The sequence below is a fragment of the Bombina bombina genome, chromosome 6 (genome assembly GCF_027579735.1).
Source record: "Bombina bombina isolate aBomBom1 chromosome 6, aBomBom1.pri, whole genome shotgun sequence".
Lineage (NCBI taxonomy): Eukaryota > Metazoa > Chordata > Amphibia > Anura > Bombinatoridae > Bombina > Bombina bombina.
Window position 1 is genome coordinate 499,087,428 of NC_069504.1, and position 18,445 is coordinate 499,105,872.

At 40.1% G+C, this 18,445-nt stretch overlaps 1 protein-coding gene across 1 annotated transcript in view; it reads left to right on the top strand.

The window, feature by feature from the left end:
• LOC128664483 (rho-associated protein kinase 1-like) overlaps positions 1-18,445 on the top strand; it is a 156,247-nt gene that overhangs the window by 39,909 nt on the left and 97,893 nt on the right. The window contains exons 4-5 of the mRNA XM_053719307.1: positions 6,681-6,806; positions 7,050-7,166. Of these exons, the coding sequence (XP_053575282.1) occupies positions 6,681-6,806; positions 7,050-7,166 (243 nt within the window). The remainder of the gene's footprint in view (positions 1-6,680; positions 6,807-7,049; positions 7,167-18,445) is intronic.

An 18,445-nucleotide genomic window follows, 5' to 3' on the forward strand; every position in this document is an offset into this window, starting at 1 on the left:
ATTTTGGGGGGCTTTGTTATTTTATTAGGGGGCTTAGAGTAGGTGTAATTAGTTTAAAATTGTTGTAATATTTTTCTTATGTTTGTAAATATTTTATTATTTTCTGTAACTTAGTTCTTTTTTATTTTTTGTACTTTAGATAGTTTATTTAATTGTATTTATTTGTAGCAATTGTGTTTAATTAATTTATTGATAGTGTAGTGTTAGGTTAATTGTAGGTAATTGTAGGTAGTTTATTTAATTATTTTATTGATAGGGTAGTGTTAGGTTTAATTATATCTTAGGTTAGGATTTATTTTACAGGTAAATTTGTTATTATTTTAACTATTATAGCTATTAAATAGTTAAGAACTATTTAATAGCTATTGTACCTGGTTAAAATAATTACAAAGTTGCCTGTAAAATAAATATTAATCCTAAAATAGCTATAATATAATTATAATTTATATTGTAGCTATATTAGGATGTATTTTACAGGTAAGTATTTAGCTTTAAATAGGAATTATTTATTTAATAAGAGTTAATTTATTTCGTTAGATAAAAATTATATTTAACTTAGGGGGGTGTTAGTGTTAGGGTTAGACTTAGCTTTAGGGGTTAATACATTTATTAGAATAGCGGTGAGCTCCGGTCGGCAGATTAGGGGTTAATAATTGAAGGTAGGTGTCGGCGATGTTAGGGAGGGCAGATTAGGGGTTAATACTATTTATGATAGGGTTAGTGAGGCGGATTAGGGGTTAATAACTTTATTATAGTAGCGCTCAGGTCCGCTCGGCAGATTAGGGGTTAATAAGTGTAGGTAGGTGTCGGCGACGTTGAGGGGGGCAGATTAGGGGTTAATAAATATAACATAGGGGTCGGCGATGTTAGGGGTAGCAGATTAGGGGTACATAGGGATAACGTAGGTGGCGGCGATTTGCGGTCGGAAGATTAGGGGTTAATTATTTTAAGTAGCTTGCGGCGACGTTGTGGGGGGCAAGTTAGGGGTTAATAGATATAATACAGGGGTCGGCGGTGTTAGGGGCAGCAGATTAGGGGTACATATGTATAACGTAGGTGGCGGTCGGCAGATTAGGGGTTAAAAATTTTAATCGAGTGGCGGCGATGTGGGGGGACCTCGGTTTAGGGGTACATAGGTAGTTTATGGGTGTTAGTGTACTTTAGGGTACAGTAGTTAAGAGCTTTATAAACCGGCGTTAGCCAGAAAGCTCTTAACTCCTGCTATTTTCAGGCGGCTGGAATCTTGTCGTTAGAGCTCTAACGCTCACTGCAGAAACGACTCTAAATACCGGCGTTAGGAAGATCCCATTGAAAAGATAGGCTACGCAAATGGCGTAGGGGGATCTGCGGTATGGAAAAGTCGCGGCTGTAAAGTGAGCGTTAGACCCTTTAATCACTGACTCCAAATACCAGCGGGCGGCCAAAACCAGCGTTAGGAGCCTCTAACGCTGGTTTTGACGGCTACCGCCGAACTCTAAATCTAGGCCTCTGAATCCTGACATTACTCCAAGAGTAGCCCTTAGATTCACACCAATAAAGGTATTTACGCCATACCTTATGGTAAATCTTACGAGTTACAGGCTTGCGAGCCTGCAACATAGTCTTAATAACCGACTCAAAACCCACGCTTAGCAAGAACTAAGCGTTCAATCTCCAAGCAGTCAGCTTCAGAGAAACGAGATTTGGATGGAGGAAAGGACCCTGAACTAGAAGGTCCTTCCTCAGAGGCAACCTCCAAGGTGGAAGAGATGACATCATCACTAGGTCTGCATACCAAATCCTGCGGGTCACGCAGGAGCTATTAGAAAAACTGACGCTCTTTCCTGCTTGATACGAGCAATGACTTGTGGAAGGAGCGCAAACGGAGGAAACAGATATGCTAGACCAAAAACCCAAGGAACCGCCAGAGCATCTATCAGAGCGGCCTGCAGATCTCTTGACCTTGAACCATACCTTGAAAGCCTGGTGTTCTGCCGAGACGCCATCAGATCCAACTCCGGAACCCCCCATTTGAGGGTTATCCTGGAGAACACTTTCCCGGGATGAAAAGTCTGTCTGCTCAGGAAATCCCCCTCCCAGTTGTACACTCCTGGAATGTGGATGGCAGTGTCAGGGTGCCAGGAATCAGACTGAGATGAAAAGTGCAAAAATAATCACACCTTTATTAATAACAAAGATATAATAAAAAGTTCACAAGTCAAATAACAAGCCAGGAGTCAAAGCCAGAGCTGGTAGTCAGACGAGCCAAGTCAGGAACCAAAGCGAGTAGTCAGATGAGCCGAGTCAGGAACCAGGAGGGACGTCAGACAGCCAGGTAATATACAGGAACAGGAACTCACAAACAGATCTGAGACAACGCAAGGGCAAAGCATACTGAACAGAGGCCCTTTAAATAATAAGTGATGACATCACAATTCTGAGACTGCAACCTGTCTCACACGGATGATGTACAACAGTCTGGCCATAAGAGGGTGTGCAGGAAATGAGCAGCATCACACACTCTGCACCAGATTCAGCAAGAAAAGGTAAGCACAATGGCTGCCAGCAGCACATGGCAAACAGAGCAGGGAAAAAACCCTGGCAGGCAGATAGACAACAGTTGTGAGCCTTGGCCCACTGAATAATCCGAGCCACCTCCTTCATGGCTAAGGAACTCCTGGTTCCTTCCTGCTGGTTGATGTAAGCCACTGAGGAGATGTTGTCCGACTGAAACCTGATAAACCGGGCTAAAGACAACTGAGGCCAAGTCATCAGAGCATTGAAAATCACTCTCAACTCCAAGATGTTTATGGGGAGAGCAGACTCTTCCCGAGTCCAAAGTTCCTGCACCTTTAACAAGTCCCAGACTGCTCCCCAGCCTAGCAGACTGGTTTCAGTGGTCACAATCACCCATGAAGGTCTCTGGAAGCATGTGCCCTGAGACAGATGCTCCTGAGAAAGCCACCACAGAAGAGTCTCTTGTCGATTGATCTAGAACTATCCTCTGAGATAGATCCGAATGATTTCCGTTCCATTGTCTAAGCATGCATAACTGCAGAGCTTTCAAATGGAATCTAGCAAAGGGAATGATGTCCATGGAAGCAAACATCAGACCAATTACCTCCATACATTATGCTACTGATGGCTGAACAGTAGACTGTAGAGAGAAGCAAGAGGAGAGAATTTTGGATATTCTGACCTCTGTCAAAAAAATCTTCATAGATAGGGAATCTATTATGATCCCTAAGAAAACTACTCTTGTAGCTGGAACAAGGGAACTCTCCCAGATTCACTTTCTATCTGTGGGAAAGTAGAAAATTCAATAAGCTTGTTGAAAAGATGGCGCCTGAACCAAAATATCATCCAGGTAGGGCGCCACTGCAATTCCCCGAGACCTGATCACTGCCAAAAGAGCCATCAGAACCTTTGTAAAAATTCTGGGAGCTGTGGCAAGGCCAAAAGGAAGAGCCAAAAACTGGAAGTGTTTGTCTAGAAAAGCGAATCTTAGAAACTTGTGATGATCCCTGTGAATGGGAACATGAAGATATGCATCCTTCAGGTCTATGGTTGACATGAACTGACCCTCTTGAACCAAAGGAAGAATGGGCCGCATGGTCTCCATCTTGAAGGACGGTACCCTGAAAAACTTGTTGAGCTACTTTAGATCCAAAATTGGTCGAAAAGTGCCCTCCTTTTTGGGAACCGCAATCAGATTTGAATAGAATCCTAACCCTGTTCCCTTACAGGAACTGGAACAGTCACTCCCAAAGAGAAAAGATCCTGAATGCAGTTCAAGAATGCCTCTCTTTTTACCTGATCCGCAGACAATCTTGAAAGGTGAAATCTGCCCTTGGGAGGAAGAGATTTGAATTCTATTTTGTAACCCTGAGATACTATGTCCACAACCCAAGGGTCTGGGACATCTCAAATCCATGCTTCGCAAAAAAGGGAAAGTCGGATTGGGGGCAGAGCCTTCATGCTGTCTTAGACTCAGCTGCAGGCTTTTTAGACTGCTTCCCCTTGTCCCAAGACTGATTGGGTCTCCAAGAAGACTTGGACTGTTCCTGCTTGGAAGAGGAAAAAGACTTTTGACCTCTGAAATTGCTAAAGGAATGAAAATTACTTTGACATCCTTCAGGTTTATTTTTCTTGTCTTGTGGTAGAAAAAAGCCTTTTCCACCCGAAATCTCAGAAATAATTTCTGCCAAATCAGGTCCAAATAAAGTTTAACCTTTATAAGGAAGTGCCAGAAGCTTGGACTTGGAAGTAACATCAGCTGACCAAGATTGTAGCCACAAAGCCCTACGGGCTAGAACAGTAAAGCCAGACAATTTGGCTCCTAGTTTAATAACTTGCATGTTATTATCAGAAATAAAAGAATTAGCTAGTTTAAGAGCCTTAATCCTATCTTGAATTTTCTCCAACGGAGTCTCTTCTAAAATAGATTCAGACAAAGCATCGCACCAGTAAGATGCTGCACTAGATACTGTGGCAATACAAACTGCAGGTTGCTATTGAAGACCTTGATGAACATACATCATCTTCGAATAAGCTTCCAGCATTTTGTCCATGGGATCCTTAAAGGAGCAGCTATCCTTTATAGGGATCGTAGTTCTCTTAGCCAGAGTAGAAATAGCCCCTTCTACTTTAGGCACCATGCCCCAATAATCTTTAATAAAGTCAGCAACAGGAAACATCTTTTTAAAAATGGGAGACGAGGAGAACGGAATCCCTGGCTTCACCCATTCCTGAGAAATAATCTCCGTTGCACGGTCTAGAACAGGGAACACCTTCGCAGAGGAAGGGACAGCATAGTATTTATTAAGTTTACTAGACTTCTTAGGGTTGACAACGCCAGATGAATCGAAGTCGTCCAAAGTAGCAAATCTAAAATTAACTTCCTCAGTATCAGGCAAAGGATTTACACTATCTGAATCTGAGTTTTCACCCTCAGAGGCTGCCAAGGAAACCTCCCCATCAGACTTATGAGGAAGGACACCCTGCGTATAAGCAGCCGTAGTATGCCGCAGATACTGCAGAAGATATCTGTGCAGCAAAATCTGCAGGCAAATATACTCCGCCAGGAGGTTAAGAGGAACCGCAGGGTACTGCATTTTACGCCAGAGAGGCTTGGGACGTTTGAGGAGAAAACTGTGGCATTGCCTGAACAGCATCATCCTGAGAGACTTTATCAGGCTCAGAAGGCAACAATTTATCTTTACATAGCAAAGTTTTAGCTAAACAAGTAGCACAGAATTGCATAGGCAAAACAATTTGTGTCTCAAGGCATAACAGACACTTATCACAAGCAAGGGATTCTTGATCCATGTTCATAGAAAATAATTTCTCCCAAAAAATAAATTTGAAAATTAAATTAGAATTAAACAACACTTCAAACATAATGAAAAAAAAAACGCTTCAAAAAGTAGCAGCAATAAACAGAAAAGGCCCTCTATGCCCCAGAAGAGCTGGGGTGTCCTACCTGACCTCCTTAAAACAAGCTAGAGGACTAGCTACGAAAACAACACCTTCCTGTCTCACAAACAGGATCATAATGATGACTCTTACAGACTCTGCTCCGCTTTCACTATAAAGCGGAAGATCGAGTCACATGACCATTTCCGGCTAACAAAACAGCACAGAAACGCGCTGCCAGAAGAAGAAAGCACGCGCTGCCAGAAATAAAGCCCCAAAAAGCCAAAATCAACATTAAAAACATGCCCATAAAACCTTTATACACACTTCTCAAGCCGTAAGAGAGAAAAAATAAATAAGTACACAATATGTAAAGGCTATAAAAACCTGAACATCCGCCAAAAACAATAAGCAGCTGCAAGCCCTCCCCAATAAAGAGTTAATCTTTCCCAGCAAGAAAAAAAGTAACCCCTTAGTCTCTCAAAGCACATAAGTACCTGCACCCTGCCTATAAATATCCTCACAAAGGATATAAAATGTCCCCATAAAAAATTGCAATTTAGGTCTTTCTTAAAGTTCAAGTCTTCCATACCTAGAAGACAAAAAACACTTCCCTGCAATCCAACTGTCAGGCAGGACGACAGCTCACAAGGCGTGAAAAGGACACATACTCCTTACAGAGACCTGTAAAAAAAAAAAAAGTAAACCTACTCTGGCTTTCTATACTAGGGCAGCAATATGTTAGGAAACAGAGCAAGGCCCACCTCACAATTTCTTAACTGCTTAAAAGCAACCACTACTCTACTGCATTGGTTAATGTGGACTAAGCTAAACCCCAAATCCCAGCTTGCAGGAAAACCCAAAAATAAATTTCTTCAGACACCAAACTTCACCTCCTCCATTGACAGGGGCAAAGAGAATGACTGGGGATTATGGGTAGGGGAGTGATACTTAACAGCCTTGCTGTGGTGCTCTTTGCCTCCTCCTGCTGACCAGGAGAGATATTCCCACTAGTAATTGAATGACGTCGTGGACTCTCCATATCTTAGGAAAGAAAACAAACAAACACAACAGAACTTCTCTCTCTAGAAGAATATGGCTTCTTTAAGAGAAACAAAATTGCCTACTTCACCGAAATTAAGATGCAAACCGCAACCTCTTTACATAGAAACACTATATAAATACGCAGGAAAACATAAAGAGCACATAATTAACTATGTGTTAGAAGACATGTAGTCATCCTAATGTCGTTACACTAATTTTTTAATTATGCATTGGCTTATTAGGAAAATGATGACCTTAACCGAGATCTGAGGACTGCACGTGAGAACCTTCTCTATTTCCGTAACCGGCTAAAAGTTCTGGAAGCTGAGAAGAAACAGGCTGTTAAAGAGCTCAGAACATTACAAGAGGTTGGTAATTAATTTTCCAATACCCAGAATAAATTAATTAAAATGGCACTTAAAAGTGGATAGGAATCGAAAGTAATTGAAAACTGAGAATATTTACAGGCAATTTGCTTTTGAATTTCATAAGACTATAGTATGCACTCATAAACAATTTGAGTGAAAGGGCCAATAAATTCAAAGTTTGAAGCATCTTTTATAGTGGAACCTGTATTTATTGGAGATAACATTTGCCCATTTGTTCTTCAGGGGAGCCTCAATCAAACAAATGATGCAAACGAAAGAGTTACAGAAGTGCTTCGGGCCCAAAGCAACCTGCAAGAGGAGCTTGCTGAACTACAAATGAACTTCAATAACACCAGCTTGGTATGTACACTGACAGCAAACCTTAAAGGGCCATAATAGTCTACAAATGACATGCTCTAATCCGTTAAAGCAGTGGTGGGTGTTAGGGGTTAGAAAAAAAAACGGCACTGTGCCTTTACATTGCGGTCTATGGGGAACTGTGTGTTCCATGTAAATATATATGTATATGCTTTTATATATACTGTAAACAAATATCCAGGCACTCAAGGCTTGAAAAATAAATTTCTTTATTATATCTGGTACATTCCTATGTAATAATATGCCAACGTTTTGGTCTTTACATTAGACCTTTTGTCAAGGGCATAAGCTGTAAATAATATAAACAAAAACAGAGAAAATAAGCTACTTGCACATCCAACAAACGAAACACAGCATGAATTTAGAACATTGTGTCACCGTAAGTGACGTCATACCTGATCAGGGTCCTGCTGTGCACATACTCCCTAATCACACTAGCCGTAATTTATGTTCCACATAAGATAGGGAACCAATACACAGGCATATAGTTGGACATCTCTCTGTGAATAAAAGTCCTAAATAACAGAATAATGATTGTTACATAAATAAAAGTAGTGGACCTATAGAATAATAAGTAGATCGTGATCAGGGGAGCTGATAACGGAGGGGAGATTGTGGTTCTTTACTATGGTGACTATAGAAAGGAAGTAATGACACAATTACAGGATGCTAGAATTTATGAGAAGTTACAGATTGACCCTACATTGCCAATTCAGAAAGAGGCAAATTAACTTATAGATGAGGGATTAAGTAAAGGATACATTAATGAGGACACAGCTTTATTTCTTACACAAACGTCCCCTATTAGACCCATATAATATTGTATCCCTAAGCTACAGAAGGATCCCATCAATCCCCCAGGTCGACCCATTATTTCTGCCAGAGGGTCAGTCATGCAACAGATTACTCAATTCATTGACCATTATATACAACCATGTGTCTGGGAATTAGACCCAGTAATTAAAGATACAGGACATTTTTTGAATCTATTAGGTGATGTTACACTAACTAAATCCCAAGAGATAATACTTGTCACACTAGATGTTTCAAGTCTATACACTAACATATCCATAGATGAGGGAATTAAGATAGTGGGAGACACAATTTCTAAGAGTGATATATATCAGGGACCTGATGTTACATATGTACAGAAATTGATTAGTTTCATCCTAAAAAAACAACTGTGTAAATGTGAAAGAGATTACTATATGCAGAACATGGGGACCTCTATGGGTTCAAATGTAGTGCCGTCATTTGCTAACATGTTCATGCATGACTATGAAAAAAGACACATCCTGGGTGATCCCTTATATTCACAATATATTGACATGTATTGCAGGTACAGTGATGATCTGTTCCTAATTTGGAAGGGATCAATGACAGATTGGACAAATTTTATCAATAAATTGAATCGAATTAATTCCATGATCCGATTTATTATGAATGCCAGTTATACACATTTAAACTATTTAGATGTCATGGTGGTTAGACATGAGGAAAAACTAACTACTGATCTTTATTCCAAAGACACTGACAGGAATACTTTATTATTGGCATCTAGTTTCCATCCTAGGTCAGATTTATAGGGTTAAACGGATAGTTTCAGAACCTATAGTTAGAAACAAAAGAGAGACTGAAACAATTAAAGGAACAGTCTAGTCCAAAACAAACTTTCATTATTCAGATAGGGCATGTCATTTTAAACAATTTTCCAATTTACTTCTATCACCAATGTTGCTTTGTTCTCTTGGTATTTTTAGTTGAAAGCTAAATCTAGGAGGTTCATATGCTAATTTCTAAGCCCTTGAAGGCCGCCTCTTAGCTTAGGGCATTTTGACAGTTTTTCATCACTAGAGGGTGTTAGTTCATGTGTTTCATATAGATAACACTGTGCTCACGGATGTGGAGTTCCTAGGAGCCAGCACTGAATGGCTAAAATGCAAGTATGTCAAAAGAACTGAAATAAGGGGCAGTTGCAGAGGCTTAGATACAAGATAATCACAGAGATAAAAAGTGTATTAATATAACTGTGTTGGTTATGCAAATCTAGGGAATGGGTAATAAAGGGATTATTAATAAATAAATATTCAGGTGTAGAGTGTCCCTTTAACAGATATCTGGCTAGGGGTACCAACAATCATGTCTTAATAAAGCTAGATTGATAGCTACACTTGGGACTAAGAGTACCATCTCCCTTGTATGTGTTTTCCCCTACGTATAATTTGCAGTCCTTAAAAATGAAACAAGCTATCTATAAAAATTGGCATCTCTTACAGAGCGATCCTGCACTTAAAAAAGTGCTAGGAGAACGCCCACTAGTAGGTTTCGTGGGAAAAACCTCAAGTATCTCCTGATATAAACTGACCAAGTTGGATGTTACATTTAGAAAAGCTGGAAGTTAAAGTAGGTTGCTACAGGTCTGATGGGTGTGTTACATGTACTGTAACAGCTTAAAATATTTGAACACCCGCGCACAGGCAAGATGATGTGCTTGAATCATCGGTTGACATGCTCTTCAGGGATGGTGGTGTATATAATCAAGTGCCCATGTATGTTGGGAAAACACAATGCCCCCTGAAGGAAAGAATAGCAAAAAATAAATATACACAGGCCAGGCCATAGAACCATATCACTGAGATGTTGTTTGTTCCTGGTAGATTGCTTCTCTTTCTGTATGAAAGTCTCCCTAAGGGTGATGGGGGATACCAGACATGGACTCCTTCACTAAAATTCTTAGAGAAATATGGCTGCACCTCACTGACGAGGCCCAAAGGAGGCCGAAACTATTGTCTGGGGTTGTCATTTCCCTTCTTCAGAGGAGGATTGCCTGGTATTTCGGGCTGTATTGACCTAGTTTGGTGGGATCAGACTGATATACTGTCCTCTGTGAAAAGCGCAATTGGGCTAAATAAGCTACTCGCAGATGGTAACCAGGTCATAGAACAAGCCATTGAGCCTTTTGGATTTAATTAAAAAAAAAAATTGTCATGCACAAAATTTGCGCCCCCCCCCATCCAGGGGTCACATTAAGTGGTCACCTAATCCGCCTCTAATGTAGCACTGGCTCTAATTAAATGTATGGGAAATGAGTCATTTCTCTTTATTTCTGTATTTGAAATAACTGGTTTTGCTTACTGAAGCAACCACCAACTTTTATCCAGAACAAATCCATCCAAATGGCTTTAGCCTGAAGGGAGAGAAGACCTGCTTATTTTATATTTCTCTATATACAATGGCCAATATTTACAGTAGTTAACAAATGTTTCAATATATGTGGGTGTTTCAATAAGCAAACATTTGGCTAGATTACGAGTTGTGCGTCAGGGCAAAAAAGCAGCGTTAAGAGGCTCTTAACGCTGCTTTTTTGCCCTGACGCACAACTCGTAATCTAGCCAAATGTTTGCTTATTGAAACACCCACATATATTGAAACATTTGTTAACTACTGTAAATATTGGCCATTGTATATAGAGAAATATAAAATAAGCAGGTCTTCTCTCCCTTCAGGCTAAAGCCATTTGGATGGATTTGTTCTGGATAAAAGTTGGAGGTTGCTAAGAGGTCCTAACGCTGCTTTTTTACGCCCGCTGGCATTACGAGTCTTGCAGGTTTAGGGGCACCGCACACTTCTTTGGCCTTACCGCAAAACGACTTACATAAACTTCGTAAAGTCTTTTTTCTATGGGAGTTCCATAGCGCCGGTATTACGAGTCTGTCCTGAGAGGCCAAAAAGTGAGCGGTACACCCTACCCTGTCAAGATCCCTAACGCATTTAAAAGTCAGTAGTTAAGAGTTTTATGGTACAACGCCATAAAATAAAACTCATAACTAAAGTGCTAAAAAGTAAACTAACACCCATAAACTACCTATTAACCCCTAAACCAGGGCCCTTCTGCATCGCAAACACTATAATAACATTTTTAACCCCTAATCTGCCGCTCCGGACACCGCCGCCACCTACATTATATTTATGAACCCCCTAATCTGCTGCTCCCAACATCGCCAACACCTACATTATATTTATTAACCCCTAATCTGCCGCCCCCAATGTCGCCGCAACCTACCAACACTTTTTAACCCCTAATCTGCCGCCCCCAACGTCGCCGCCACTATAATAAACATATTAACCCCCTAAACCGCCGCACTCACGCCTCACAAACATTAGTTAAATATTATTAACCCCTAAATGCCGGCCCTAACATCGCCGCCACCTACCTACATTTATTAACCCCTAATCTGCTTCCCCCAACGTCGCCGCCACTATATTAAAGTTATTAACCCCTAAACCTAAGTCTAACCATAAACCTAACACCCACTAACTTAAATATAATTTAAATAAATCTAAATAAATATTCCTATCATTAACTAAATTATTCCTATTTAAAACTAAATACTTACCTATAAAATAAACCCTAAGCTAGCTACAATATAACTAATAATTACATTGTAGCTAGCTTAGGGTTTATTTGTATTTTACAGGCAAGTTTGTATTTATTTTAACTAGGTAGAATAGTTATTAAATAGTTATTAACTATTTAATAACTACCTAGTTAAAATAAAGACAAATTTACATGTAAAATAAAACCTAACCTAAGTTACACTAACACCTAACACTACAATATAATTAAATAAATTAACTAAATTAAATACAATTACCTAAATTAAATTAAATTAGCTAAAGTACAAAAAACAAACAAATACTAAATTACAGAAAATAATAAACAAATTACAGATATTTAAACTAATTACACCTAATCTACACCTGAAAAGGGCATTTGGAAGGGCATTGCCCTTAAAAGGGCAGTTAGCTCTTTTGCCGCCAAAACCCTAACCTAAAAATAAAACCCACCCAATACACCCTTAAAAAAACCTAACACTACGTCTTCATCCAAGCCGGGCCGAAGTCCTCAACGAAGCCGGGAGAAGTCTTCATCCAAGGTTGGGCGAAGTAGTCCTCCAGACAGGCAGAAGTCTTCATCCAGATGGCATCTTCTATCTTCAGCCATCCGGCGTGGAGCAGTGCCATCCTATTGGCTGATTGGATCAGCCAATAGGATTGAACTTCAATCCTATTGGCTGATTGCATCAGCCAATAGGATTTTTTCTACCTTAATTCCGATTGGCTGATAGAATTCTATCAGCCAATCAGAATCTAAGGGACGCCATCTTGGATGACGTCACTTAAAGGTACCTTCATTCAGTAAGAAGACTCCGGATGAAGAGGATGCTCCGCGTCGGATGTCTTGAAGATGGACCCGCGCCGGATGGATGAAGATAGAAGATGCTTTCTGGATGAAGACTTCTGCCCGTCTGGAGGACCACTTCGCCCGGCTTGGATGAAGACTTCTCCCGGCTTCGTTGAGGACTTCGGCCCGGCTTGGATGAAGACGTCTCCCGGTAAGTCGATCTTCAGGGGGTTAGTGTTAGGTTTTTTTTAAGGGTGTATTGGGTGGGTTTTATTTTTAGGTTAGGGTTTAAGCGGCATAAGAGCTAACTGCCCTTTTAAGGGCAATGCCCATCCAAATGCCCTTTTCAGGGCAATGGGGAGCTTAGGTTTTTTTAGATAGTATTTTATTTGGGGGGTTGGTTGTGTGGGTGGTGGGTTTTACTGTTGGGGTATTGTTTGTATTTTTTTTTACAGGTAAAAGAACTGATTATTTTGGGGCAATGCCCTGCAAAAGGCCCTTTTAGAGGTAATTTAGTGGGGGGTTTTTGTACTTTAGCTAATTTAATTTAGGTAATTGTATTTAATTTAGTTAATTTATTTAATTATATTGTAGTGTTAGGTGTTAGTGTAACATAGGTTAGGTTTTATTTTACAGGTAAATTTGTCTTTATTTTAACTAGGCAGTTATTAAATAGTTAATAACTATTTAATAACTATTCTACCTAGTTAAAATAAATACAAACTTGCCTGTAAAATAAAAATAAACCCTAAGCTAGCTACAATGTAACTATTAGTTGTATTGTAGCTAGCTTAGGGTTTATTTTATAGGTAAGTATTTAGTTTCAAATAGGAATAATTTAGTTAATGATAATAATGGAATATTTATTTAGATTTATTTAAATTATATTTAAGTTAGTGGGTGTTAGGTTTAGGGTTAGACTTAGGTTTAGGGGTTAATAACTTCAATATAGTGGTGGCGAAGTTGGGGGCAGCAGATTAGGGGTTAATAAATGTAGGTAGGTGGCGGCCATGTTAGGGCCGGCATATTAGGGGTTAATAATATTTAACTAATGTTTGCGAGGCGGGAGTGCGGCGGTTTAGGGGTTAATATGTTTATTATAGTGACGGCAACGTTGGGGGCGGCGATTAGTGGTTAAAAAGTGTAGGTAGGTTGCGGCGACATTGGGGGCGGCAGATTAGGGGTTAATAAATATAATGTAGGTGTCGGCGACGTTGGGGGCAGCAGATTAGGGGTTCATAACTATAATGTAGGTGGCGGTGGTGTCCGGAGCGGCAGATTAGGGGTTAATAATATATTGTAGGTGTCGGCGATGTCGGGGGCGGCAGATTAGGGGTTAATAAGTGTAAGATTAGGGGTGTTTAGACTTGGGGTTCATGTTAGGGTGTTAGGTGTAGACATAACTTTTATTTCCCCATAGGAATCAATGGGGCTGCGTTACTGAGTTTTACGCTGCTTCTTTGCAGGTGTTAGACGTTTTCTCAGCCGGCTCTCCCCGTTGATTTCTATGGGGAAATCGTGCACGAGCACGTACGACCAGCTCACCGCTGAATTAAGCATCGCTGGTATTGGAGTGCGGTAAGGAGCAAAATTTTGCTCAACGCTCACTTCTTGTCTTTTAACGACGGGTTTCTGAAAACTCGTAATACCAGAGCTGCATGTAAGTGAGCGGTGAGGGAAAACTGCTCGTTAGCACCGCATAGCCTCTAACGCAAAACTCGTAATCTAGGTGATTGTTATTTCAATTGCAACTATAAACCTAAAGGAGCAATTTCCAATACATTGAATATCCTACCCTATACTACATTACAAAGTAACCAGCTCTTTTACCAACCCTTAAAATGGCTTTTTGCGGGGCATGCCCCAAAGTAATCAGCTCTTTTGCATGTAAAAAAAAATACAACCCCCCAACATTAAAACCCACCACCCACATACCCCCACTCTAACCCAAACCCCCCTTAAATAAACCTAACACTACCCCCCTGAAGATCTCCCTACCTTGAGTCGTGTTCACCCAGCCGGGCCGAAGTCATCATCCAAGGGGCGCTGAAGATGTCTTCCATCTGATAGAGCGGAGCCATCTTCAAAGTAGCCGACGCGGAGCCATCCTTTTCCACCGACGCCTACTCGCCAAATGAATATTCCTTTAAGTGACGACATCCAAGATGGCGTCCCTCGAATTCCGATTGGCTGATAGGATTCTATCAGCCAATCGGAATTAAGGTAGGAAAAATCTTATTGGCTGATCCAATCATCCAATCAGATTGAGCTCACATTCTATTGGCTGATTGGAACAGCCAATAGAATGCAAGCTCAATCTGATTGGATGATTGGATCAGCCAATCGGATTGAACTTCAATATGATTGGCTGATTGAATCAGCCAATCAGATTTTTCCTACCTTAATTCCGATTGAAGATGTCTTCCATCCGATTGAAGTCTTCATCCAAGGGGCGCTGAAGAGGTCTTCCATCCGATAGAAGTCTTCATCCAAGGGGCGCTGAAGAGGTCTTCCGTCCGATAGAAGTCTTCATCCAGGCGACGTCTTCAATCTTCATCCATCCGGAGCGAAGCGGAGCCATCTTCAAAGCAGCCGACGCTGAGCCATCCTCTTCCACCAACGCCTACTCGCCGAAGGAATATTCCTTTAAGTGACGTCATCCAAGATGGCGTCCCTCGAATTCCGATTGGCTGCTTTGAAGATGGCTCCGCTTCGCTCCTGATGGATGAAGATTGAAGACGCCGCCTGGATGAAGACTTCTATCGGACGGAAGACCTCTTCAGCGCCCCTTGGATGAAGACTTCTATCGGATGGAAGACCTCTTCAGCGCCCCTTGGATGAAGGCTTCAATCGGATGGAAGACATCTTCAGCGCCCCTTGGATGATGACTTCGGCCCGGCTGGGTGAACACTACTCAACGTAGGGAGATCTTCAGGGGGGTAGTGTTAGGTTTATTTAAGGGGGGTTTGGGTGGGTTAGAGTAGGGGTATGTGGGTGGTGGGTTTTAATGTTGGGGGGTTGTATTTTTTTTTACATGCAAAAGAGCTGATTACTTTGGGGCATGCCCCGCAAAAAGCCCTTTTTAGGGCTGGTAAAAGAGCTGGTTACTTTGTAATGTAGTATAGGGTAGGGACTTTTATTATTATTATTATTTTATTAGGGGGCTTAGATTAGGTGTAATTAGTTTAAAATTCATGTAATCTTTTTTTATTTTCTGTAATTTAGTGTGTTTTTTTGTACTTTAGTTAGTTTATTTAATTGTATTTAATTGTAGCTACTTGTAGTTAATTAATTTAATTTATTTAATGATAGTGTAGTGTTAGATTTAATTGTGACTTAGGTTAGGATTTATTTTACAGGTAATTTTGTATTTCTTTTAGCTAGGTAGCTATTAAATAGTAAATAACTATTTAATAACTATTGTACCTAGTGAAAATAAATACGAAGTTGCCTGTAAAATAAATATAAATCCTAAAATAGCTACAATATAATTATTAGTAATATTGTAGCTATATTAGGGTTTATTTTATAGGTAAGTATTTAGTTTTAAATAGGAATAATTAATTTAATAAGAGTAATATTATTTAGATTTATTTAATTAATATTTAAGTTAGGGGGGTGTTAGGGTTAGTGTTAGACTTAGGTTTAGGGGTTAATAATTTTATTATAGGTTGCTGCGGTGTAGGGGGGGCAGGATAGGGGTTAATAAATTTATTATAGGTGGCGATGGTGTAGGGGGGCAGATAAGGGGTTAATAAGTTTAATATAGTTGGCGGTGGGGTCTGGGAGAGGCGGTTTAGGGTTTAAACAATTTATTTAGTTGCGACGGGGTCCAGGATCCGCAGGATAGGGGTTAATAACTTTATTATAGGTGGCGGCGGTATAGGGGGGGCAGGATAGGGGTAATAGGTATTATGTAGGTGGAGGCGGGATCCGGGAGCGGCGGTTTAGGGGTTAATACATTTATTATAGTTGTGGCGGGGTCTAGGAGCGGCGGTTTAGGGGTTAATAACTTTATTTAGTTGCGGGGGGCTCCGGGGGCGCCAGTATAAGGGGTAGGACAGTATAGTTAGTGTGGGTGCTTACTGACAGCTTATCAATAAAGCTGTAAAAAAGCTGAAGAGCAGCGAGATCGGATGAGTGATAACTATCACAGTCCACTGCTCATCGCCCCGTACTTGGTGCGCGGCTTTTTGATAGCTTTTTTGATAACTTTGGCGAACGTATTCAGGTCCGCGGCAGCGATGTGAGGCGAGCTTAGGCGAGCGTATTGGGGCCGGCGAAGGCAGGTACGTCCGGAGCTTGATAACTAGAGGCCAATGTATCTAATAGTTATATTGTAGCTAGCTTAGGTTTTATTTTACGGGTAAGTATTTATTTAGTTTTAAATAATTTAGCTATTAATTGTAATTTTTATTTAGAATTATTTTAATTATGTTAAAGTTAGTGGGTGTTAGGGTTAGGGTTAGACTTAGGGTTAGGTTTAGGGGTTAATAACTTTAGTATAGTGGCGGGCGACATTGGAGGCAGCAGATTAGGGGTTAATAAGTGTAGTTAGGTGGCAGCGATTTTGGGGGCAGCAGATTAGGGGTTAATAACAGTAATGTAGGTTGCGGCTATGTTAGGGACAACAGGTTAGGGGTTAATAAGTGTATGTAGGGGCGACAACATTGGGGGCAACAGATTTGGGGTTAATAATATTTAACTAGTGTTTGCGATGCAGGAGGGCGGCGGTTTAGGGGTTAATATGTTAATTATAGTGGCTGCGATCTCCGGAGCGGCAGATTAGGGGTTAATACATTTATTTTAGTGTTTGCAATGCAGGAGGGCTTCGGTTTAGGGGTTAATAGGTAGTTTATGGGTGTTAGTGTATTTTGTAACACTGGAAGGAAAAGAGAGAGGGCGCCACAATAGCGTAATATTGTCTGATATTGTGAGCAAACATATGTAGACAAATGGTGTGCTTACCAGAACTAGAGGCACTGTGCTGTGACCAGTGCGTTATAGCTTGCTAGCACTTAACAGTGGCTAGTACACTGGATGGATAACGTTCCTTGGAGTCTTTGCTGGTGCCCCCTAGGCAACCTTTTTCTTAGTATGGATAATTTCAACTGGAAAATAGAACTTGGTGTGTTGTTGTATGGTATTGGAATACCACAAAGCATAGACAACTTCTTGTAATAAAAAGCTTTAATATATGACGCGTTTCTCAACCCCAACTGGGTCGTTTCCTCAGATAAAAGCGAATAAAAATGGTTACATTTACCGGCATTATATACACATTGTATCATTAAAAACAGGAAGTTGTCATTGGGTGTTTGTCCAATAGGACTGCATTTTCAATTGTAAGAGCCCAGTCTTGGCTATCAGCTGTTACTAATCATGACATAAACATCAATGAATAAAAAATATATATATAAAATTCCCTATATAGAAGATATTAACAAATCGATATACAGATCTTATAGTGTGTAATTTTATACTTGTGTCTGTGAAGTTGTTACGATTTAACTAGCTGTTGGCATATGGAGAAAAAAGAATACATATAGCAAAATAAATGGACTCCCTTTTGAAAAAGGGGGGCTCTTTTACCTTACTGTATATATATTTGTTTTGGTGATATTATTATATCATGTCTGATAATAAGCGTTCTGCAAGCTTGTATCTGTCTGTGGATTGATGTTTTGTGGTGTGTTGGATAACTCTGACCGTGCATATAGAAACAAGTTTTGCATGCAAGGTCATATAAGTGAGTGTATGAATAATTCGATAGTGTGTAAAATCAGTGAAAAACCTGAGTATTGGCTCTATTGGTAACCCGCAAGGTTGTAATTTTGTATCAAATATTGAAAGCAATGTTTTAACATTGTATTTCCTAAGAATCATCTTATTTAACTTTTAAGTGTCACTATATTTGGTGTCTGCTTATTATCGGCCCGGTGTGATGAAAGGTTTTTTGTTTAAAAAACTCTGTTGTGTAATATATCTGATAGCTTGATAATATAAACATGAATGGATATATAAACTTTTGTTTGATAGCAAGTTGTCTACTTGTGAGTGATATGAAGGGTATGTG